This window comes from Adiantum capillus-veneris, chromosome 15 (assembly GCF_014529385.1).
Source record: "Adiantum capillus-veneris isolate H3 chromosome 15, ASM1452938v2, whole genome shotgun sequence".
NCBI classification, from domain to species: Eukaryota; Viridiplantae; Streptophyta; class Polypodiopsida; order Polypodiales; family Pteridaceae; genus Adiantum; species Adiantum capillus-veneris.
Window position 1 is genome coordinate 139038908 of NC_140945.1, and position 25970 is coordinate 139064877.

Below are 25970 nucleotides of genomic sequence, written 5' to 3' on the forward strand. Positions count from 1 at the left end.
TATGAGTTTCAACGACAAAAGTCCTTGTCATAGAATCCTACCTCAGTACTTCCACGTGAAGCTCACAATTTCATATCCTATTGTAGCGATTACATACGTTAAGAAAGAGTCGTAATCTATAACAAGAAACTGAAATTTATTTTGTAGGATCGAACTTAAGTTCGAGCCTTGCTTTTGTATGTTAGTGTAGCACTACTATATGAGTCCATTCTCATGAGCATTGTAGCAAACAAATGTTACAAATAACAAAATACTTATAGATTATGAAGAAAATTGGATGATACCTTGAAAAATTCATAGATAAGGGGTTTTATAAATAGGTCTTGAGTGCACATAATACAAAAGGTTTTCACATAGTGAACGATGAAGACTAAAAGGGGCTTAGGGCTTACATTTTAAACTTCAAACATACCCATAAATTTTGAGACTTAAGTTTTAGGCTTGAAACAAAAGCCTAACATTGAGACTTAAGCCTTAGGCTAGAGCTTAAGATTAAGCTTCACTCTCAAATGTGCTTTAGGTATCATTCTAGGTAAGCATTTTTGTGTTAATGTGCTAAATGGAGCCTTTCTAGCATAAAACGTTTAGGTTAGATGATGGAAATGAAATGGATTCTATGGTTATTGAAAATCCACTAGACTATTTTCTAAATAGGTAAAAACTTGGCTTTTTTCATCTTTTGGATGAAGACAACAAAATAGAAGACGAAGATAACATATCTCAAGCAGCACAAGTGCTACCCACCATTGTTGGAGAGACCTAGTTTCATAAAGATGATCTTGTAAAGCACAAAAGTGATCTTGTAGAACAAAATTCTCAAAACACTTCAAATGACATGACTAAAGAGAGCGAGAACATGCTACCTACGATTGGAAAGACCCAAATTCATGAAAGCGACAGTAGAAATAGTGAAGAGGAGATGGTGGTGGTAGAGCATCAAAGTGATTTTGTTGTGCAAAATTCTCCAAAACCTTCACATGACACTAACAACATGCCTCAAAGAGATGAGGATGTAGAGGGTAGTGAGAAGAAGGGTGAATCCAATGAAGAGCTCCAAGCGACTCTTGCAACCAAGGACATACAAGAAAAAATTGACAAAGGGACAGGAAAAGCGACACCAAATACAAACAAAGTCCAAAGCATTCAAGAAAGGGAGCAAGGGATTGAAGTTGGTGAGAAAAACAAAGGTACTTATTTTTCCAATGTGATTAGTATAGATATGGCCCTTTTTGGAAGATAATACAAAATTCTATTATGTTGTCTTTGAAGGTGAAATTGACATTCAAAATCAAGGATTCAGTGTGCCACAAGTAGACATCAACGTTGAGGAGCTACGTCTTGATGCGCGAAAACGTAGGCCACTTGGAAGCTTATATTCTTTTGAGAGAGATGGAGATAAACTAGTCTTTCGATCTTCCCACATCAATAGAGAAATGCAATCACTTTTAGGAGACATCATTATAGATGAGTATGGGAGTATGAGACATAAATAAACGTGTGCAATTTACAATTGTGTGCTGCAAATATACGGTCCCTTGTTCTAAGATTTATAAGTGCAAAACCTTAAATTGTTATCATTATTTTGTATCATATGCAGAAAATATTGCTCATGCAATCAGCATGAAGAAACATGCACTCGTTCTTGATCTTAATGGAGTTTTACTCAGCAAAGAAGACAAAAGGCATCCATGTACAGATTGTGTTAAAATTGACCTTGTTCACACCACAATTGTTGCTCGCCCGGGTTGTTTTGAATTTTTGGATGAGATATGTCAGTATTTTCATGTTGGTATTTGATCCACCATGCTACAAAAGAATGTTTGCACTTATGTGAACACTCTTGAAAAGCATGCACATAAAAAATATCATTTCTTTATGGTATGGGGACAAGAAGATTGTTACATCCATAATCTTCAAAAAGTGTATAAACCGGATAAGCCTAATGTTGAGGCTATGTTTAAGCCTTTGTTGAGGGTTTGGTATAGGTGTAGGAATTTATACAGTACAAAGAATACATTGTTCATTGATGATAGCCCTTTCAAGGGATGTATTAACCCAAAAGATAACTGTTTATATCCTGAAAGTTTTCAAGGGAGGTTTGACTATCTTCTTTGCAATGAGCTTCTACCATACCTTTTAAATCTAAATAATACAGATGACATTCGATCTGTTATTTCACTAAATCGGCTAGGACAATCTCCAATCACAGAGGTTCATGACCTATTTACAAAGTTTCAAGACATTATGGAAGAATGGGGCATGTTCAATGTCCAAGTTCTAAGGGAAGAACTTGACAACAATTCAGTCGAAGTCGAAAGCTCATCTTGTGCATCTTCACAACTACCATTGTGCAATAACAAGTTAAGTTATGTTCAAGAAAGTAGTAAACTCCTTAAGCAAGGATCCAGCTATGTTGGCATCCAAGTTTGGTGTGCCACTATTATCTTCAAACCAGCTAAACTTGTTAAAATTGTCTCACAAAACAAAAAATATGAGTGATCAACATGCTATTGCTTATGCTACTAGCTTGGGGTATGGTCGTGATCATTTCATTAGCGGAGTTACAACAAAAGCATACATATCAAAGCTACAAAAGGCCTACTTAAGCTTATGGGTAGGACTCACTTTAGATTTATCAAAAAATATAAAAAATAAAATCAAATTGTTATCTAATCTAGCATATTCGTTATTGCAGGTGGAAGAAAACAACCAGTAAGGGGTTGGCGTGCGCGTTGACTCAATCACCTGGAATTTTCACATACATTTAGAGTGGTGGAAATGTGTAAAGAAGATTTTGACCAAAACAATGTGTTGGGCTCTAGTATTCTGGCCAAAACAATGTGTTGGGTCCAATTATTTGAACATGAACCAAATATGTACACTTTCATATTTCATCAACTAGATGTTATTCAACCTTGGAAAATAAGTCTCTCTTTTATCTTTGTGGTTGGAGCTCTTTGTACAAGATTTCTTCTGTGTATTGAAGAAAAATATTTTCTTTTGTTTTCTTCTCAAGGTTTAAGTTTATATATATCATGGATAAAATAAATAATGTTGGTGCACAGTGTGTTAATTGAAAATAATATCTCTTCCATTGACCATCATGCCTTTTTTTTGGAACAGGAGATTCTGAAGCATATAAATTTGATTTCAAATGTACAAAGCATTTACTATTGAGGTGGCACATGTCATTGAGGACTCATAGGCCTAAAAGGAAATTGATTCCACCACCCTCAGATACTATATGGAAACAAAGAAGAGTATTGATCCTTGAACTCAATGGTGTTTTACTTAAGAAAATTGAAATGCAACATGGTGATGTATGCCCAGATTGGGGAAAACATATGCATCTCGTTGAAGAGAGTACAAATGTGTGACATTTTATTCGCAAAGATGCATTCACTTTCCTTGATTTTTTCATGCAATGGTTTGAGGTGTGGATTTGGAGCAATAATAGATTGCAAAGGACTCGTTATATTCTTGAGTTATGCTTTCCACAACACCATAAAAAATTTAATGTCATAGATGTTGGGGTATAAAGCCCAATGTGGTCTCCCAGGTAAGTGGGCGGGCCGCCAGGTATGTACACATATTCTTTTGTAAAAACGTAATAAGAACTCACTATGCTCTATACATTACAGTAGACCGAGTTCACCATATCTTCGTGCTCTTCTTCTCGCACTCTCTCTCGCGTCACACTTCCGCTCGTACTCCTTCAACTGGTATCAGAGCTCATATCGAGGCTCGGGGCAGCACTGCAGGAGGCTAGAGTCACCAACTCAGATTGGAGTGAAATTCGATAGGCGAAGACACGGCCCCAAATCTTGTGGGTCAGCCCGACGGGCTGGGTGTTGTCAGAATTTCATTCTTAGGTCATCTCGGCCACCGTTCGGCTTCGACAAAGGTCCGCGCAGGCCATTTTCGACTACGTGGTCTCGATGGGTGCAGATCCGACTCTGCAAATTTGGGGTTTTCGGCCTACGACTGCAGGTGCTGAGGATATCGACACTCCCAGAGTGTTGATTTGTGGCTGTCTACACATCGAAGGACGGCTCACAGTTCTTGGAGGCGTGTCACATACGACACGGGCGCATCTACACACAGACTATAGGCGACATCCACTAGTTGGGGTATAAAGCCCAATGTGGTCGCCCAGGTAAGTGGGCGGGCCGCCAGGTATGTACACATATTCTTTTGTAAAAACCTAATAAGAACTCACTATGCTCTACACATTAAAGTAGAGCGAGTTCACCATATCGTCGTGCTCTTCTTCTCGCACTCTCTCTCGCGTCGCACTTCCGCTCGTACTCCTTCAACTGGTATCAAAGCTCAGATCGAGGCTCGGGGCAGCACTGCAAGAGGCTAGAGTCACCAGCTCAGATTGGAGTGAAATTCGACAGGCGAAGACACGGCCCCAAATCTCTGAGGTCATCTCGGCCACCGTTCGGCTTCGACAAAGGTCTGCGCAGGCCATTTTCGACTACGTGGTCTCGACGGGTGCAGATCCGACTCTGCAAATTTGGGGTTTTCGGCCTACGACTGCAGGTGCTGAGGATATCGACACCCCCAGAATGTTGATTTGTGGCTGTCTACACATCGAAGGACGGCTCACAGTTCTTGGAGGCGTGTCACATACGACACGGGCGCATCTACACATAGACTATAGGCGACATCCACTAGTTCATCAGGTAGCTTGTGGTTGCTGCTTGATATTCCATATTTCATCCTGACATTGCAGGTACTTCCACATGGGATGTATTGTCAGAGATGATGTATGTCTGTTGAGGGTTTGCTGGCTGTGAGTCACGCAGCAAACAACCGCCGCAGCGGTTACAACATACAGTGGGAAATTTGTGGATGTATGACTTTGTGGGAAGTCTATGTATTGTCAGATTTACTGCAACCTTTGATGAGGGTCGAGTGAGGTTTTATTGAGCTGGGGGATTCTCGAATGTTGAGATCCTTTCGATGATACAGGTCTTGGAGCGATCCCTCGAGCACCCTTAGATAGGCAGCTAGGATGTATTGACTGTGAGTTAGACAGTTGGGATTGCATCTTTGCTTTACTGCCGTTGAGGCATTGTCGCAGTCTATGCTTACAGGGCAGTGACAGGACAGTCAGAGACAGTACAGGTGCAGGACAGGTTTACCCACAGCTTACAGTGTTAGAGAGACAGTGGTTTTTTGAACTGTTTTTTTGGTCTGTTTTTAGTACACCAGAGCCATTTTACAAAGGAGACTCTGCCAAAATTTATGCAGAATCCGAAGCTTTCTTGGTTCATTTGACAGGTTGATATTGGTTCAGAGGTCAGTTTACAGGGGAAACTCTACCGAATTTTTCCCAGAAAAGTAAACTACTGTGAAGCGTAGCTATGGCTGGATCACAGGACACTGCTCTTTACAATATCAAGAAGCTGGATGGAACCAATTTCCCATTGTGGAAGAAGAAGATTTGGCACGTGTTGGTACAAAAGAAGCAGATAAAACCTATAAAGCTCAAGGGGATAAAACCATAAGATATGGACGAAGATGAATGGAACGAAATGGATGAATTGACACTTTCTACCATTATGCTGACTTTGGCAGAAAGCGTTTACTTCAATGTAGCAGACGAGATGTCGGCTTATCAAGCATGGTTAAAGCTGAGTGATCTTTATGAGAAGTAGAGTGCAGCTTCACAGGTATACTGGCTTAAGAAGCTTGTTGACTTGAAGATGAAAGAAGGGACACCTATGTCCAATCATCTGAATGAATTCAACACAATCTACAGTCAGTTGTCAGCTCAAGGTGTCAAGTTTGATGAACCTATTAGAGCTATGTTCCTGTTGATCACATTGCCGGAAAGTTGGGACACTTTTCGCACAGCTTTGAGTAATTATGCACCTCCAGATGGTTTGAACATAGCAGGTGTAGAAGGAAGTCTGCTTACTGAAGAAACCAATAGAAAGACAATGGACAAAGGCAAAGGAACAGCCTTAGTTGTCAGGGGAAGGACCAAAGAAAAGTACAAAGGTGGAAAGAGAAATCAGTCTCGTAGCAAGTCCCGCAGTGCTAAAGGCAAGAGTGACATAGAATGCTACCATTGTGGCAAGAAGGGTCACATGAAAAGAGACTGCAGAGAATGGAAAGCAGAAAAAGGCAAAGAGAAAGCTAAAGACCATGGTGAGAAGACAAGTCCTCAGTGAAGATTCAAGAAATAAACGTGACAAACACTGTTGCAGAGGATGACAGTCTAGTGTCAGGAGACATCTACTTCTTGAAGAATTCAATGGACTCAGCTCTTTTTTACAGCATCTGATGGAAATGCACTGAGTGACTGGATTATAGACTCAGGGGCATCACTTCATGTGTCTCCAAACAAGGAGTGGTTTACCTCTTATGTGACCACTAAAGATCATGTTCGGCTAGGCAATGGGCAGACATGTGAGATCTTAGGTGTTGGAGATGTTCAATTGAAGTTTCAAAATGGCTCTTCTTTCACGCTGAAGAATGTGAGACATGTTCCCGCAATTACAAAGAGCTTGATCAGCACAGGTTTACTTGATGATGCTGGCTACGTCACCACTTTTGGATAGAACATGTGGAAGATATCCAAGGGTTCTATGACTGTAGCACATGGAGTAAAGTCTGGAGGACTTTACATGATTTATGTATCAAATGTCTCTAAAAATGTAATCAATGTAACCGAGCAGCCGAACGTTTCTTTGTGGCATAGCCGGTTAGGACATATGTCCAAGAAGGGAATGGAAATCTTGTCTCATTCTGGTAATTTGCCTGGCTTTTCATTTAATGATTTTGAATTCTGTGAACATTGTCTGTTTGGTAAGCAAACACAGCAGCCACATAAGCATAGAAGCAATAGAAGAGATACACAGTTGGCACTTGTTCATAGTGATTTGTGTGGACCTATGCATAACCTATCTCTAGGGGGAGCTTCTTACTTTATGACATTTATAGATGATTACTTGAGGAAAGTATGGGTTTACTTTCTCAAGCACAAGGATGAAGCGTTTAGTGTTTTCAAAACGTTTGTGACACTTGTGGAGAATCAGAGTGGCAAGAAGCTTAAATGCTTACGCACTGACAATGGTGGAGAGTATGTTTCAAAGGCCTTTCAGGGCTTTTGTGAGTCAAAAAGTATAAAACGTGAACTTACTGCTCCTTACAATCCTCCTCAAAATGGTGTTGCTGAGAGGATGAATAGGACCATACAAGAGAAGGTCAGAAGTATGTTGTCTAATGCACAGCTGCCAAATGGGTTTTGGGCTGAAGCTGTATCAACAGCTGTTCATCTTGTAAATAGATCTCCTAGCAAAGTTTTGCAGAAGGATTCAGTGCCAGAGATGGTATGGTCAGGCAAAATGCCCTCATACAAGCATCTCAGAGTCTTTGGCTGTGAGGCATATACTCACGTTCCAAAGGAATTTAGGAACAAACTTGAGCCAAAGAGTAGAAAGTGCATCTTTCTAGGCTATGGTAATTCTGGTGAGATGGGGTACAGACTTTGGGATCCTGAATCCAGAAAGGTTGTCCGCAGCAATGATGTTCACTTTAATGAATCCAAATATCATTCTAAACCAGAGAGGGTTGAGGAGATTAGAAGAGTTGTCTTCTAAGAAGATGGACCTGCACGTGCAAGACAAAATGTCAGGGCTCAAGAGGAGCAAGGACAGGATAGATTGGAACCACAGGTTGTGGCTGAGCCAGAGCCACCTATTGTGCGTAGATCTGGATGTGTCACGCGACCTCCTGATAGGTTTGTTCTATCTATGAACTATGTCATGTTGACTGATTGCAATGAGCCTTCATGTTACAAGGAAGCATTGCAAATGAAGGACTCCGGGAATTGGCAATTGGCCATGCAGTCAGAGATGACAGCTCTGCATAAAAACAAGACATGGAAGCTAGTTAAATTACCACAGGGCAAAAAGGCTCTACCTTGTAAATGAGTTTACAGGTATAAGATCACCACTCATGATAGTCAGCCAAAGTACAAAGCAAGGCTTGTTGCCAAGGGCTTTAAGCAAGAACAAGGCAGTGACTTTGAGGAAGTCTTTTCTCCGGTGGTCAAGATGACTACATTGAGATGCTTTCTTGCATTGGTTTCCATATTAGATTTGGTGTTGCACCAAATGGATGTCAAGACAGCGTTCTTGCATGGTGATTTAGATGTGGAAATTTACATGCAGCAGCCAGAAGGGTTTGTTGAGAAAGGCAAGGAAGATTGGGTATGCCAGTTGTTAAAGAGTCTTTATGGCTTAAAACAATCACCGAGGGCATGGTACCATAAATTCCACAAGTTTATGCTTTCTCAAGGCTACAAACGTAGTGAGTTCGATCACTGTCTATATACAAAGAAGGCTAAGGATGGTAGTTGGTTGATCCTTATTTTGTATGTGGATGACATGTTGATTGCTGGCAAGCACTTGGAAGAAATTTCAGCTTTGAAGTCAAAGATGGCAAAATCGTTTGACATGAAAGACATGGGTGAGGCAAGTCATATACTTGGTATGCACATTGAGAGAGACAGATGAAAGAAGTTGATTTGGTTATCTCAAATAGAGTATATTGGCAAGGTTTTGCAACGTTTCAATATGGAGAAGGGAAAGGCACTGAGTGTTCCATTGCCACCATATGTGAAACTTAGCAAACAAGATTGTCCTGTGTCTGAGGAAGAACAGGTTGAAATGGATAAGATTCCATATGCGTCTGCAGTGGGTAGTTTGATGTATGCAATGATTTCTACTCGCCCAGACATTGCATTTGCAGTGGGAGTAGTAAGTCGATACATGTCAAACCCAGGCAAGAAACATTAGGAGGCAGTGAAAGGAATATTGAGATACCTGAAATCTACAAAGAGTATGCGTATATGCTATGGGAGTCAGGAGCTAAGTGTAAAGGGTTTTACAGACTCAGATTATGCAGGTGACTTAGACAACCGAAGGTCTACGTCAGGGTATGTCTTTACAAGGTTGGTGGAGCAGTATCATGGCGTTCTAGATTACAAGATTGTGTTACTCAGTCTACTACAGAGGCTGAATATGTTGCAGCATCAGAGGCATGCAAAGAATCAATTTGGCTTAATCGACTAGTAACAGATTTGGGAATCAAAGAAGAGATGCCTGTGTTATATTGTGATAGTCAAAGTGCTATACAATTGGCTCGCAATCTAGTTTATCACTCAAAGACAAAGCATGTGGATGTGAAGTATCATTTCATCAGGGAAATGCTCGAGGATAAGCAACTTCAGCTTGTCAAAGTTCACACCACAGAAAATCCTGCTGATCTACTTACAAAAGGACTTCCCTCAGAGAGCTTTGCGTATTTTTGCAAGCAGTTAGGTGTAGGGTAGTACATCACTTCTCTACATCTCTTGTATATTAGCTTGTATAGTAGCTTCTCTCACACTTAAAGTACCACATTGGACTTTAAGTGGGAGGTTGTTAGGGTATAAAGCCCAATGTGGTCGCCCAGGTAAGTGGGCGGGCCGCCAGGTATGTACACATATTCTTTTGTAAAAACCTAATAAGAACTCACTATGCTCTACATGTACATTATAGTAGAGCGAGTCCACCATAGCATCGTGCTCTTCTTCTCGCACTCTCTCTCACGTCACACTTCCGCTCGTACTCCTTCAATAGCAGGACAGGCAGCATGCCAAAAGAAAGATGTTCTAATTGGATATCGATTTGTATATTAGCATGGAGAATTTTTCATGATTTGGATGGAAATAATACCTTAATTTTTGACGAGGCCCTTTACAGTGTGATGTGAAATATGCCTGGAACCTACTTGATTTTTCCAAAAATGTGGAATCAATCAATAGAAGAGCTTGAAAGTTTTTTGGAGAGAAAAATCACTGCATGGTTACTTGGTTGGATCTATGCAAGAGACAGACGAGAGTATACTTGCAATATGTTGGTAAATGAAGCAGCTTATGATAGAGAAACCTTGTACGTATTGGAGAAATACATGAGAAAACGCAAAGTTTAATGATGTATTTATAGTCATTGAGCCTCTTGACATAGTATCATTTCCTCGAATGAGTTGTAAAATACTTGTATCCATGTAAATATGTGAATTGGATTTTATTTTCTATCTTGGTGTTTCTAAACACCACACTATTTAGAGGTCCCTTCAATTCTAAAATTTGTTTTCGATTATTATAGATTCTTTTCATGAGTGTTGATATATCCAATTCTTTAACGTTAATGTCTCAAATTTGAGCTACTGATTCAAAGAACTTTTTCTACATGAATAATGTTGTATAATGCAAATTGAGTTTAGTACCACGCTTCCCTCATGCTTTTGATGTCATTGTAGTTGATGCATAATGCAAATTGAGTTTAGTACCACGCTTCCCTCATGCTTTTGATGTCATTGTAGTTGATGCATATAAGTATGCATATAAATACACATATCCCTATAGATATGTGTTAAGGGGTATATGAAACATACAGTATAACTGTCAATAGATAATAGCTCAAACTATACAAAAATACTAAGTTTTTTAATAGCGTTATAAGAAATGGGACTTGAATAATTCCCAAAATTCCTAAATAGGTCTTTAATGAAGATATTGAAAGCTTGGTGAATTGCCTCAAAAGCATGACCACACGATTAGCTCATGTAAACAGTGTAGTACCAAAGGAGGAGAAAATAGCAGTTCTTCTAGCAGCCTTACCACCTAGCTTTGACCAGATCATCACCATCATTAAGGAGAAGGATTCCAACACCAGATTTTCAAGATGCCATCAACTCTTTAATGTCCGAGGAGAAGAAGCAAGGGAGGAATGCTTCTTCAGGGGGAGGAGCTTTTGCAGTTGGCTCTAGTAACAAAACTTGTTTCAAGTGTGGCAAAGACCCGGGGCAAAGAAGGGCATATCGGGTCTTGAAAAAAGGTAAACCCTCAAAGAGGGAGGTGTCAGAAGGGCTAGTAGTTCGTAAAGGCGTTTTGGTGCCCAAATATTTTGAAAGGTCATTCAATGGTTAGGGTCAAGTTACGAATAGCATTGCCATTTAAGAGTTTGAGCCAGAAGTGTCCAAGAAACAAATATGCTACTACTGAGCCACACGCTATATCCCTCTCCCAAGGTCTGGAGTTAACCAAAGAGCTATAGGCCAAAAAGCGTTCGGCCCACATGAGAGCCACAAATCAAGGGAGAAATGTGTGTGAATCTAGGATGAAGCAGCCCAAGAAAAATAAAGTGACCAAGTGTGTGTGTGCACGCATGTGTGTATACACTTGCCAAGACAAGTCCTGAAGAAGGAAGGGGGGGGGGGGGAGGGGCGGGATTTTTCATGCATAGCAAGCTTGAATAAGTGTATGAGCATGTATTAGTTGCATTATGGAGTGTTCACTTCTCCTTGGTCAAGTGGTATGCATTCCAATTAAAGACTAGTTGCAAATTTGCATGAGCATAAAAGCAAGAACTCGTTGGGATTTTTGCTCTCTTGGTCCTTTCACACACACTCTCAAGTGCCCAAGTTGGCAAAACAAGCTCTCTCTCTCTCTCTCTCTCTCTCTCTCTCTCCTCTTGCGGGAGCTCAAGAGGAGACCATCATGCTCAAGCACTTGGGTATGGATGCATGTCCAAGCCAATGAAAGCTTCTTCTTCTTCATCTCTACTACTCTATTATGCTAAGCTAAGCTAAGCGCTTGCCCTTGAATAAGCGTGTACGGAACACAAATTCTCTTGCTTGAAAATAATTTCTTTCACACTCGTTCACCTCTTACCCCGTAGTTCTTTCTCCCCGCTGAGGTGTTTAGGGCTTGGGAAGGAGAGTAATGCCATGGAATTTTGAAGAACACCATCTTCTTGGTTGAAGGAAAGCCCTGCAAGAGCACAAGTTGTGTTGTAATCAAAGCGCTCTTTGTCTTATAATTCTCTTTGAGAGAGAGAATTATAAGACAAGACCTTTTGGAGGGGGGACCGACTCCAAGCAACTCTGGTCCTCATCAAGTTGTCAATTTTAATTGTGGTATTTTCTTTGAATTATGTGCATGATTCTAGTGTTTTAATGTGTAAATGTGTAAAGAAATCATCACGGCACATCCTATAGTCTCCTCTTTAATCTCTCTCTTAAGAAAAACTCTCTCCTTTCATATGTTAAAATTCCGCTAAATCTAAAGTAGGAATCAGATTCTCTAACATGTTGGAGCAACAAATGGAAAATTTAGAAGTCAATCCATCCAAGGTTGTGCTTTGGTTGGAGATATCATCAAAGCACACGCTAGTGGCCAAGTGCAGAACAATGAATGGAAGGTTTATGACTTGATTCAACCAAGGTTTGTGCTTTGATGGGTACGATAAATGCAAAAGGTGCACTTACACTCCATATTTCAATTTCGGCTAGGTGATCTCAAAAGTGGATTCATTTACATCATCTGCTCATTAAAGCAATCAATGTACATCCTCTGTATTTAAAAAGTTGTAACTGAGGTGACAACGGCTCTGCTTCTATGGTGTCCAATGAATGGACACAGAGAGAGTAAGCTGGGGTAGGGCAATTGTGAATATCACAAGGCTTCTATCCCCTCCATTCTTGAGTGACTTTTTTAGTATCGAAATACTGTAGAAAGAAGGTAGATTCCCTGTGGTATTCTAAACAATGTAAAGGATGGTGCCAACTCCATTCTATATGTGGGTATGGTAATTTCTTTTCTTGATGGGCAAAAACATCCTTGTACACGAAATGCATCTCTCTGTATTATAGTTTGCAAATGCTTTTCCTCCACACATCCACTAACCCCAACTTACAATTGAGTTGGAGGTAGTAGAGCTTTTTGGAAAAGCTTTGGGAAGAGATGTACGAAGCCTCGGGAACAAGCTACGAGATGAGGTAAAGAGTCTTGGCACTACTCATTTTTAATTCACACCATCTCCACAGTAAAGCAATCAGGGCAAACTAGTCAATGTTATTCTAATGTGAAATTTTAAAGCCGCCAAAGATTTATTCGAATTCCCCACACCCGTTTTTAAGGGAAGGTTTTGCCGATATTTACACTAAAATTTGTGTAAAACTATTTGCGGGTTTTCTTCAAGACAAGCTCAAAATCTAACCGAGATTTTATGATTTTAGCCGGTTGAAATACACTATACCCCGCCGCCCGGTCACTATGAGTTGAATGGACTAAAGCCCCACGGATACATGGCTTACCTTGTTACTATCAAATTGACCAACAATATACATCCATGGGCAGTCTGAACATGGCCTAAAAGCCAAAGGGGCAGACGTACACAATGAGGGCACGGTTGAACTAATGAGAGGCATGCGCGTGAGCAGAGCCTTAAATGTGAATGTGTGTGTGAAAAGGAGGGAGGGAGGGGCCGGTCACCGGTGTACAAAACCTTAGTTGAATGTAGGCAAGGAGAGGATTCGGAGGGATATGCTATGATGTCTCTCTCACAGAGTGGCAATGATATGAGGCTCATTGTCTCTAGCCTAGCCAGTGGCCAGTGGCCACCTGGCACCACTCCATCCATGATTCGCCTCCTCTCTACTTTCTCGAATCTCCACTCACAACAACGATTAGCATTTCCTTTTTCTCTCCCCTTCTTCGAAGTCCAAAGCTGCTGCGCGCACACACACTCTCTCTCTCTCTCTCCTCCACTGTCACTCTGTATCTACCCAGCACGCGCATGGCGTACGTACCTTTGCCTGGCCCTTGATGAGAACAAGAGTCGCAGGGCCGTCCGCCTACGTGGCTGCCCACGCTAGCATACAGCTCTTCCCCTCATCATTTCATCTTGTCTCTCTCTTTCTCCCACCTTTACCTTCTTCTTCTTCACAGCAGGCGTCGTCTGTGTTGTCACTCTTGTTTCGTACCTTCTGCTCTTTGCTTCCCTGTCCGCAAGCTTGCACGCAATTTCGTTTTCGTCAAGGCACCACACACGCGCGCGCGTGCACATAGTCACACGCACTTACACGCAAACTCTCTCACTCTTTCTCCCTCAACTGCCCGGCCCTCTCCATCTTCCACACTCTCGGCTACGGCTCTCCTCGCTTGACACACAGAAAATGGAGCTCCTTACCTGCATGGCCTCATCTATTGCCTCCCTTCCCACGCTCTGCCTTCATCAGATCCTCGACTTTTCACGTCTTCACAACATCATATGACCTCTCAAGTACCCTCCCTTCCTCTTAAGTTCTTACTTCTCTTCTCTCAGGTCTTTAATTCTCTTTCCAGGAAACTCGGTTCTTCTATACACGGTACACATTCTGGGCTTGGTGTGCGCGGCTGTTGGGGAGGAAGAAGAGCGTTTATGATGCACAGGTCAGCCCGTCTCACAAGACTGAGGACTACAAAACACGGAAGCGAAGTTTCAGGCAAGCCAGTAATGGTGCACAGATGTCAGGTGAGCCACTTATACTTGGGCACGCGGAGAGAGAGAGAGAGAGAGAGAGAGAGAGAGAGAGAGAGAGAGAGAGAGGTCAATTTTATTTCAACTGCTATGTCCACGCCGTCGGCAGGTTTTGAAGCTTCTAAGAGCTATTTTCGCCTGAATGTGCAGGGCGAGTACTTTAGACAGCTTCTCAAACCTATTACGTAGATTTGTCTGGGGGCTTTGATACGGTCCTCAGCTGGTTACTACTACCTCAAATCATCTGCGGACATTTCTTAAAGTGGCGAGTACTTTCTTTTCTGGGAAACCCCTTGGAGGTTATCATGAGGTGAGGTGCCAGTATCACTTCAGTATATCTTGTTCCTTGGCGCCTGCAAGGGCTCCCCCCGTCTGACTCGTTCTCTCGCAGACCTTCGTTCAACTGCATCTACAAACTGTGCTTTGCAGTCTAGTTAGGTCGCGTGTGCTGGGAGCTCGCTGCTTTTTCTAGTATTCTCCAATGAGCTCTCTTTCCAACTTGGAAAAGGGTGCCGTTTGTGCCGTCAACCCTTTCGCGGGCGGATTGCAGTTTCAATCCTCTCAACCACATCTCAAGCGGTTTATCATGTTCGACCACAGCAATGGTAAAGGTCGAGTTTTCTTTCATCCTGCTGTTGCGCAGGACATGTTTGGTTCTGTGCAAAGTCGCATTCTGGATAGTAAGGTATTGATTCCGAACCAGGAAGTGAAAAGTGAGTGCTCAGCTTCTAGTTTTGCAGAATATAAACAGATGGTTGAGGGGGCTTTCATCTCCCTTCAAAGCCTCAGAGCCAGCAGACCGAATGATGTGTTTCTGCCTAAAGCAGATGCGCTAACATCTGGCGAAATTGTCTCTTCGCAGAAGCCTAGGGTTCCTGAAACCGCAGCTAAGGTTGTTGGGAAAAGCTGGACTCTTGACGCACAAGATGTACCTGGTCCACATGTGGCTTCCGAAACCCTAGTTTGTGAAGAGAAGTCGAAGGTGGCAATCCGACCTTCGATTGATAGCAAGCAGGATTGCCTACACAATACTTCCCTTTGGTGTTCCCCACCTTCAAATAGAAGTGACATCAGTGGGCTTAAGAGGACTGAGGTTGCTGCTGAAAGTGAGCTGATGCAAGAGAACACTGAGGATCTGGATGCTCTCTTGAGTTCTGATGAAGATGAGGATGATGATGTCCGAAGCACAGGCCATTCTCCGGATGAGTCTCTGGGCAAAGAAGCTGGTGAAGAGGAAGCTGAAGAGGAAGCGGAGCAGAACCCTTGCAAAAGGAGGAGGATGTTTGACGAGTATGAAGGGGAGCTGGGTCTTAATAAGAAGGCAAATTGTGGAAATGAGTGTGACAATGCCCAGAGTAGCAGAAGGCTGAAGATAAAGAAGACTGTGAAGGCTTTGCGGAGGATGATTCCTGGGGGAGGGCTTCTAGATACTGCTTTTGTTCTGGATAGGACAATCATGTATGTTAAGACTCTCCGCGATCGTGTCAATCAGCTTGAAGTCACACGGCATCAACCTCAACTCTGTGACCCTCACAATTCATAACAGTTTCTTCGTGTATCCGTGTTGCCAAAGCATCTGTTTGTTCCGGACCTCCACTCTCATTTAGCTACTTTCTCACCATGTTCTCACTGCAAAGAGTTTGAATATCCAGTGTCTAATTTTCATTGGTGCACCACTATGGTATAATTTTGATTTCTCCGTTTTGGGTTGTAAACTAGGCGATTCTTGTGTGGCTTGGTATTCTCAGCGTCTTCTTCAGCCTGTTGCTTTCTCTTTTGCTCTCCATATGTGACAGGTGGGTTGTGCGTGTTACTCCCTTAATGACAGATGCCTAGAAAGCTTCCAATGCAAAGCATGTTTGGGGAGATCTATTAAGGGCTTGTACGTACCTCACTAAAGATCTTTCTTGTTTTGTAAGGCTCCATGATATGTCATTTGCAAGACCTCATTTGAATGCTTTTCCTTCTTAGTGTTTATTTCATTAAGGGGCCCTGTGGTATGGAAGAGCATTTCTGTCTGCCCATATTGGCCCCAGCAAGTGGGCTTGAGCAGTATGCTATAAAACATCCAGCCCATGACATGACAGTGCAATTTCTCCACGTGAAAATCTGGGGATGCAGTTGAAAAAAACCAGCTTGAAGAAATTGAAAAAAAACTAAAGAAGCTATTTGTTAGTGGGAGAATGATAGGAAAGGTGTACTGTATTCTCATCATGCATTTTCCATCTGTAGTGCAGTCCGATGCTAATTCGAACTTTTGTGTTGCCTGCAATCCAGATAGCCTTATGTAGAATTAGCCATATTAATATAACTTGACTGTCGGCTGGGGAGAAGGCACCTTTACTTCTCGAGTTACTATCTCTGTTGAGCTTTGGTCTAGTTGATGCCCCATCTTGAGTTCATGAGTTTCTGTTGCAGGAGCCCACATTTGAGTTGATGGCAGGCAAATTCTCATGTTGAAAACCTTATAGAGCATTGCGGTAGTATTTACTCTTTAGAACAGGTAGTCCTCTTTGAAAATATTGGAGCTAAAACAAATGTATGAGCAGAATAAATCGTTGTGGGTGGACGCTAGAAGTGAACATACCAAACAACTGCCGAGGGGGAAATCTGCTTCTTCCATCCACCGCCGGCGTGCCACGTCGGCAGCTGAAGGTTCTTTGCCCTCGTGTTGAGAGGGAAGAGTGCTTCCTCACCGGTTTACTTAGAACAGTCAAAATAAATTGTCGTGGGTGGACACTAGAAGTGAATTAATTCAAATTTCAGTTGGTTTTTCAGACAGCATAGGGATGGTAAAGGTGGGGGGCGACTCGTTTTCTGGCCATCCCCCCTAGCAGAAACAAAGTTGGAAGCCTAAAGGGACACCACTGTGCATGTGCATGGGCATGGGGCAACCAGCGTGAGCAATGCAATGATGAAGAGGATCCCTCTCCATATATAAGGCAAAGGAAGAAAGGTCTGCAAAAATACCTATTCATAACAGCACCCCTCCCCCCCCCCCCCCCCCCCCCCCCCCCCCCCCCCCCCCCCCTTCCAATCGTCTCCAACCAAACTCCCCAACTGCCACCACCCCTAACCACCACCATTCTTGCTGTACTATGACTCTCGCTTCCTTGGCCATCACTCCACCTTATCGGTCCCCCTCTTTGCTGCCCAGTCAAGTTAATGTAATCTGCTTCCACCCCTTTCTACCTATCATTGTCCGCTTCCCCATCTAGCCTGAGTCTAGCTCGCCTTCACCAACAGATGGCATGTACATAGCTTCAAATCTGGGTCCCTTTCACTTCTTCAATTTCCCCCGATCTTCTCATGGTCTAGACTAATACTAACTATTCTTCACCAAACACATGCACAAGAAGTTTTGGACAAATTCTCACAATAATTCCCATATTGCGACTTACCTCAACATCATGAGCTTCTGTGAGGGAGGCACCGCATACCTAGCTAGGTACGATTGGGGGCAGGGGACCAATGACCCCCCCACTCGAGCAAAAGCTCATGATGTTATTCATTGTATGAAAAACACTAGAAAAGACTCCGTTTTCCTACATGAGAAAATTTCTAAATCTTCTTGTGATGGCATCTATTGGGCATCAATCCTCTATCACCACCGGTGTGTGTGAGAAAAAAAGCCGGGTTTATTGTATTTTAACCGGTTGAAATTGTGTTAGATTTTGAGTTTGCCTTTAAGAAAACCAGGAAATTTACACAAGTTCCACCACTATAGTCCCTCTACGCCCTAACACCCTCCACCCAAACCTCCTATCCTGTGTTTTTCTAGATAATGTCGGTTTTGGACATCGGAGCCACTTTCTTTCTTCTTTGTAACCGATCAATGGGTACATGTATAATGAATGCTCATTCCATAGTATGCTGGGACTTGAGATCAATGTAGTTGTTGTCTACATTAAGAAATATTCGACTCCCCATGGGCCTTGGAGATCCGTAACTTTTAAGGATTAAAGGCTTAAATGTAAGTATGAAGGGGAACACAAGAAACCACTTGTAGACTCAAAGGCGGTGGGAAGCTCTTGAATGCATCCCTTTATTGGCATTGCCTTTCGGCAGAAAGGGAGTGTAAATACGAGGGAATTTCAGCCCGTGTACAACGAAGCACCCTTTTAATTTTTGGAAGGTATGTTTTATTTTTCTCCTCTTTAATTAATAGTCTTTCTTCTTCTTCTTCTTCTTCTTCTCTCTCTCTCTCTCTCTCTCTCTCTCTCTCTCTCTCTCTCTCGCTCTCGTCGGAGTAAAAGGCAGTGCCAACGTCTGTCTCCATACGCATTGTTTAAATGGCCAAGTAAAATGGATGATCTAGACATTAAAAGGACCATACCAAATTTGGAGTTTGGATTTTTAACGTGATGCCATACTCCAAGCCTTTTAAAAGAATTTAAAAATGGCATTTTAAAATATACAAAATCATATAAAATTTTAAAAGAATTTAAAATTGGCATTCTAAAATATATGAAATGATATAAAATTGCCTTGGAATTTTTCAAGAAAGTTTTGATCCTTGATAATGAAGAGGAAAGGCCTTTTCTGAAAGGCTTTTGAAATCGAATTCAAAATTTTGCATATACAATGTGCATTGTATCCAATGTGTGGACTATGGCACACATTGTTGGTAACTATTGAGCATTGAAGAGGGGACTTGCCACCGTAGGTGGGGGCTATGAGGGAGACCCTTTCCACTAATTGACACCTCCTTTGGGAGCTGGGTCAACGATTCAAGATCGTCAATTAATTGTGACCATTGGATCGTCTAAGGAATGCAGAAGATTTCAACGCTTTTGGATCCGAAGTTTGAACCCATGCCCCCTCTCCCCCCCCTAAGATTGGCTCGAACTGCTAAGGTACCGTGTACTTGTTGAAAGGTGTGTGTGTGTGTTAAGTCTATAGATCACATCGTCACAAATAAGTTCATACCTAGTTCACATAGAGTTTACACCAAATTTGGTGTGGTGCACATACCCTCCCAAGTTCACACTTAGTTCATATCGAGTTCACACCAAATTTGGTGTGGTGTACATACCTCCCAAGTTCACACTTAGTTCACACCTAGTTCAAAAAGTGATCGGATGTGGCACAGATTGCTCCCGCCTCGTGATGCCTAATGTGAGCCATTGATCCCACCTCCCTAGGGAGGTGTTAGTAACGAGGCAAACCCCACAAGTGAATAGTGACACGTACAAGCGAGGCCTCGATAGCTAGCAAAAAAATGAGCGGCAATTGTAGAGGCAGTGGCACGCCCAATACGATAGCAAGGAATGAATAACCAACCTACCCATGAGTAGCGAGGAGTGTAATGAGGTCGTGCCATGTTGGTGGCTAGTAGCATAAAGGCCATACTTGAGGGCACAACTTAATATCCCTTGGCCAACCCTCTATCACTCGTGAGCTATGTACACGATATAGGCTGACATGCATCGATCAAGAGTAATAATTCAAGTGATAAAAAGTAACGCTTGGTCTTTTTAGGTTCTACCATACTTTGATTTGGAAATTAGAGCCGAGTCCCACTATGCATTAGGGGCACTAGTATGGCCGGCCGCCTCCGGCGGCCTCTCTCTCCAGAAACTTTTGGATCCGAAAACTTATTGAAAGGCTACACAACAATGACAATCTCCACTATTGTAAAACATCATTTGCCCATTCAAGAGGGTAAACATCCCACCCTATTGTGAGGAATAAGTCTCAGTTGCAATCCATGCTTCAAGAAGACATTTCCAGCACTTTGTTGAGGATTGATACCCACACCATCATTTGTGATCATTGCACTTGGCTGTGGTGGCACCTTGAATTCTTCGACTGCAGATTTCAACACTGCTGTAAATGGTGCTTCCTTTGGTACACTAAATAATTTGAAAGGAAGCTTAGGATCTGACTTGAGCGTTACTTTGAATGATCAGACCTTACCTCCAGACAATAGAACCCATATTTGTGGGTACCTTGGCGTTTTTCACTTTGATTTCTCCTTCTCCTTCTTCTTCTTCTTCTTCTTCCTCTCTCTCTCTCTCTCTCTCTCTCTCTCTCTCTCTCTCTCTCTCTCGCGGGCAAGTCTGCAGGAAGCTGCAAGCATTCACAACTGCTCCATGGCTATTGCAATCTCTCTCTGCAGGATGAGAGCGTACTTGTATATAAAGACCTTGCAACTTTATACTCCTTATGAGTGCGCACTGCATAAATCCGGTCTGTGGAAATAGGGCCGATGGGCCATTTGGCTAGAAACCATGCAAAAAATAGAAAGAGAGAGACTCTTAGCACGAGCACAACTGGCCCGGCCAGCCAGCCAAAAGGAATCGGGCAGGGGCGACTAATGACGTGGCGTATGATTTTTTTGGCCGGCAAGTGGCTGGCTGGCTGTTGTAGCCCATGCCCCACCTCTCCCAGCAAGTGCGAGGCCATTCCCCTCAACCAATCAGCGCGTACTCTTGGCAACGGCCTACTTTGCCTCTCCCGGCTACTTTAGTCGCATGCCCAAACTTGCTTCTCCATTGTCATCCCTTGCAGCGCTTCATTACTGCAGCTTTCAGCTTTCATATCGCATGCAAGTATTAGCCATTCTTACTTACTAAGCTAATTCCATATCGCATGCAACTGCTACATTGCATTATACTGCAGCTGCGCCCTGTTTGAGGTGAGATACCCACTCTTGTATGCCGTTGCCTTCCATCGCCTTCAACAGCAGTCAGCACATTGCAATCGTCTTTGGAAGCAATCATCAGCTCTTCGCAAGCAAGGTTAATAGTTGCTGGAAATAACGTTTTCAATTTATGCTTTGCCAGGTTAATAGTAACGAGTTCAATTTATGTTGGACGTGGAAAATGGTTTTGAAAATAATAGTAACGAGTTCATTTTATGCTGGACATGGAAAATGGTATTAATCTTCAGCTATTTCTCAGAACTCATTCCATTCTAAACCTTTAGATTATTAATAAACTTTATTCAAACTTAATTCTCTTACTTTTTATTCAAGTTTCTATTGTGATTATAAAGCTTTATTCAAACTTTTATAAAGCTGATTCTCATACTGTTATTCACACACACACACACACACACACACACACACACACACACACACACACACACACACACAAAATAAGAATTGTATTTTTGAACCTTAACACCTTGTGACTTGGATGGGTGTGTGGATGGCCAGGGTTTTCAAATGAGCCATTTCAATGTCCGCGTACCGAAACGTGCCCGAGGGGGAGGTAGGTCGAATAGGGTTGAAGAGAGTGAGTCTCCGGACGAAGATGTAGTATTGGGTACACAATTGGGGAATGACTCTACTTTCATGAGTATGCTTCAAGACGAAAATTGGCTGCAATCTCCAGTTGATGAGACCTTAGTCGAATCCCAAAACCATCGTGTAAACCTTTTTGAGTCCCAAAACTTTCCTGTGGCTGGCATGTTTGGTCATCCGTCCCAATTGCAAACTACTGCTCCCATTGACCAAACCTTGCCTCTTAGGCCTTCCATGCATACACCGATTGGTGGACGTTCGGGGTCTTATGTTCAAGTTATTGGAGTGTCCCCTTCACCTTCTACTAGTGCTTCTATTCGGCCTTCTTCTACCATTGCTTCCATTAGGCCTTCTATTGTTGGACGTAGTGGACCTCCAATTGCACAGGTTGGTATTGCACCCCATGTTGTATAGACTCAACCTCCTACTACAGTTAGAACCTCCCCAGTAGCTCCAATGTCTACCCAAAGCATAGCTCCTTCGGATCCTTCTAGGTCACAAAACAAGGGAAAGAGGCCCTGCCTCATCGATGCAAAGTGGACTGATGCTACTACGACAGCATGCATTAAGCATTACGAAGAGAGGTGGGTGCATGTAAGGAAAGGCAATCTGAGACCAAAATATTGGGATGAAGTAACAAACCAATTGAACAAAGAGGTTGAAATGGAATATAGTTGTGAGCAAGTGAAAAACAAAGTAGACACCTTGCGTAAAAAATACAAAAAAGAGAAGGGAAAGACAACCGCCACAGGAGGGGTGAGGTCCACCTGGGAATATTTTGAGTTGTTAGACACCTTATGGTCAACAACCCCACGTTGTGTAGGCATTCTAGGAGCTTTCGATAGTTCTGCCTCACAGACCCCCGACGTGCATGAGGTCGATGGTGACAGAGATGGTGAGGAGGGACAGCATGTGGATCTAGACGAGGATGGGGAGGCAGGTTCTACCACAGGGGAGAGAAGCAATGGCACAACAGTTCAGGATAGTAGCGAGGGTTTGGGTCCGGGGGTAAAATCACAAAAAGTGAAGGAGCCTAAGCGTGCATCACTAGGGACGTTTTCTCGGGCGCTTGGTGATGGGTGGAAAGGAATGTCGGACACCATGAAAGCCATCGAATTTTCAAGACGCGATCATGAAGAGAGGATGGCAAAGGAGCTACGCGAGCATGAGGAGAGACTGTTCAAAATAAGACAAGAGGAGGACACAAAACGAATGGACATCTACATGCGGATGCAAGCGGAAATAGCTAAAGCGCTGGGAAATAAATCAAAGGTAAGCCACCTTAACATTCTCTTGAGGGAGGGAGCGAGATTGCACTTGTGTGTTCTTGTACAATTGCAAATGTATCAATTTGTGTTTGCATTTTATGTGTAGGATGATCGAGGCAGCAGAATTGTTTTTGTTTCTAGCTTTCAATTGGCATGACATTAATCCTAATGATGAAGACATTTCTCGTCTTGTATGCCCGGGTGCAAGCACCCCAGACACATACTTCATGTTCATCTCTTTCATGTTATTATGTGTGTCATCTGTGTGCATGTTGTTGGAAGATGGTTTATTGTCTACTCGGCCACGCATGTGGTGGTGCTACCCAAGACAAGTTGTGTTTTGGCATTCCATTCACTCTGGATTTTGGAGTGTGTCTCGTGTTGAAAACCAAACCACTTTTAGGATGTACTATAGAATGGCATTCGAAGCTTTCCATGAGCTGAAGGACCTCATTTTGCCCCATCTTCCATAGAAGGTGTTCCGTAGGGATCCTATCCAAGCTGACCTTGCACTTGCTTGTGTGCTTTGGCATTTCGCCCATGGGCACTCCTCTCGTACGCTGTCACAATTATTCGGATTAGGGGATTCCACAATCCGAAAGTACACCCAATTGATAGTCGGTATCCTATGTAAACAAGAAATGTTGAATAGATGTCAGATTGTAGTTCCTTCAGGAGCACGCCTTGCACAAATCAGTAGTGACTTTGAAGCAATCACTGGTCTTCCCAATATGTGTGGTGCCGTTGACGGCACACACATCAAGCTGGTCCGGAAACCGGTCCACGAATTCTTTCCAGCACAGTATGTTAGTCGCCATGGATTTCATAGCGTTTTGCTACAAGGCATAGTGAACTCAAAGAAAATGTTTTGGGATATTGTTTGCAATGCACCAGGAGGCTCACACGATTCTACCGTGTTCAAGAGCTCATCAGTCTATAGAAAAATGAAAGCTTGTGAGGTTCTGAGTAGACCACTCATAGAACTGAATAGGGTGTCCATTAGACCTTACATTGTTGGAGACTCTGCATATAAACCCACTAGTTTTTTACTCAAAGCATTCAAGTCAAAAGCACGACAGGACTTGGCTACCAAGAATGCATTCGACAAACAAGTTGCAAAGGGTAGGGTCAAGGTAGAAAATGCATTTGGCATATTGAAGAACCGATGGCGCATCTTGCGAGATCTCAATGTGAATTTGCCTTTTGCACCAAATGTGGTAATAGCATGTTGTGTATTGCATAATTACGTTCAAGCAAAAGGAGAACCTGAGCCGGTGATGCTAATGATCCGCATCCAAATGATACTGAGCCCTTAAGGTGGCGAACGGTAACCCGACAACGGGCCGCTGGACTCAAGATGTGTGCAACATTGTTCAATGATTTTGTTACACGCAATTCCCAACGAGCTTGAGATGCTTGCAGGTACCTAGGGGCACATGTGTTCATGCGTGTTGAGTGTTTATTCAATCGCTTCAATCTGTCTAAATTTATTTCTTGTGTGTTGCGGGTTTATGCAAGACTGAGGAAAGAAGGCTCGCAAACAGGTTGTTCTTTGTTTTTTTTTTTTGATAGATTTAGGGTTTGTATGTCTTGAGCATATTTGTGATCTTACATTCTTGTGTTACATGTATATATATATTTTTATATTTCTTGGTTTGTGCATGTGGGAGCATTATTCTTGAAAAAACCCAAAACCATTTTATGGAGTGCCGTGTGTGCATGCATTTTAATCATAAAAACAAAAAAAAAAGTTTGCATTGTGCACATTGTGTTATGTGTGTGGATGCGTGTGTGTGTGTGCACGTATGTGTTCGCATCAGTCTATGGAGGCTTGGGCAACCCTCATAGACAATGTGAGCATGGCCTGTGGAGGGGCCGAGTTCGATCCTCGGGTGTCCTTGACGGATTGGATCCCCCTGTAGCACGCTCCTAAGCAACTACACAAAAAAAAAAGAGCTCTATATAATCTAAACAACTATTTTGGCTGACCGGCCGGTTGCCTTCGTTGTGCTCAAGCATCACGGCCATCCTCCGGCCGGCAGGTTTGTTGGTAAAAAAAATGGCTGGCCGTCAACGGCCGGAGAAGTTGTGCTCAAGAATGCCGGCCGGCCGGCTAGGATTCTAGGCCATGGGATCTTTTGATGGCTGGAAAGTGGCCGCCCGGCTAGATGTGCTAGAGCTATCTGTCTGTGAAGCGCAAGTAGTTCCATCTAATGAGTCTACTGTGGTGGAGCTGGATTTCTTGCCTCTTCAGCTACCCCAATGGGATGGCTCTAGTGGTTAAGCTTCCCAGTTTTCCCCTACCTGTAAGATGTAGGATTTCCCAACTTTGCCCTTTAAGCTGTAGGCTTTCCTAGCTTCGCCATATAAGCTGCAGGAACTCTCTCTCTCTCTCTCTCTCTCTCTCTGGCGCTTGAGCTTCCCAGAGTTGCTCTGTAAGCCAGAGGATTTCTTGCCTCTTTAGCTCTAGCTTAGCGGCTGTTGGAAATGGAAATTGAGAGGCGAATCAGAGTAGCTAGCTGCACCCCACCCGGCTGAAGCATGGCCATGCAAGGGGGATATCAAAGTTGGTTGCCTCCGTTACCTAGAGAGAGAAAGAGAAAGAGAGAGTGAGAGTCTTGACTTTCCCCCCATAAGAAGACACAAATAGCAGCATGCATGCACGCAGAGCCTGCTATATCGAATTAATACATCCTCTCTCTCTCTCTCTCTCTCTCTCTCTGTCGGGCTATATATACTTGAGCTGCGGGTAGTATCTTGCATTCCATACGATAATATCTCACAATCTATTATCGCATGTGCTGGGCAGCAATTGCACTTACTCCCGACTCCCGAGCTACGCCCATTTTTTCAAGGCAAGTGCTGGAATCAAATGCTTGTGCACTGACAGCTCTGTTGAATGGTGCGTGTTACAGCTCTGTTGAATGGTGCGTGTTGTGTTGATCAGAGGGCAAGGTGTTTCGCGACTCATGAGGTTGCCTGCGAGAGTGCCTGCACTACAAAAGTTGGGAGGGGAGGGGAGGGGAGGGGAGGGGAGGGGCTGAGCAGAGCAATATGTGTTCAGGACCTCCAGTGATCTCCAGGGAT

General features: G+C 43.0%; 2 protein-coding genes and 1 long non-coding RNA gene across 4 annotated transcripts; 2 read left to right on the forward strand and 1 right to left on the reverse strand.

Moving 5' to 3' along the window:
- Window positions 1-13782: 13782 nt before the first annotated feature.
- Window positions 13783-16042, forward strand: LOC147441569 (uncharacterized). Of its 2 annotated transcripts, XM_086483157.1 has the most exons (3): window positions 13783-14360; window positions 14517-14676; window positions 14758-16042. In XM_086483157.1, exon 3 carries the CDS (start codon window positions 14848-14850, stop codon window positions 15907-15909), a length of 1062 nt encoding a protein of 353 aa, XP_086339283.1. In that variant the 5' UTR covers window positions 13783-14360; window positions 14517-14676; window positions 14758-14847; the 3' UTR covers window positions 15910-16042. The 2 variants fall into 2 exon arrangements, with proteins under 2 accessions (XP_086339283.1, XP_086339282.1); XM_086483156.1 differs by having other exon boundaries at window positions 14517-16042.
- On the reverse strand, window positions 15826-18622 carry LOC147441570 (uncharacterized). Its single transcript, XR_015184322.1, has 2 exons — window positions 16954-18622; window positions 15826-16775 (listed from the first exon to the last, which is right to left on the reverse strand). It is a non-coding gene; the product is annotated as an uncharacterized LOC147441570 (long non-coding RNA).
- Window positions 18623-22071: 3449 nt separating this feature from the next.
- LOC147441571 (uncharacterized) lies at window positions 22072-23040 on the forward strand. The gene is made up of 3 exons (XM_086483451.1): window positions 22072-22371; window positions 22474-22887; window positions 22990-23040. Exons 1-3 carry the CDS (start codon window positions 22072-22074, stop codon window positions 23038-23040), a joined length of 765 nt encoding a protein of 254 aa, XP_086339577.1.
- The last annotated feature ends 2930 nt before the right edge of the window (window positions 23041-25970 follow it).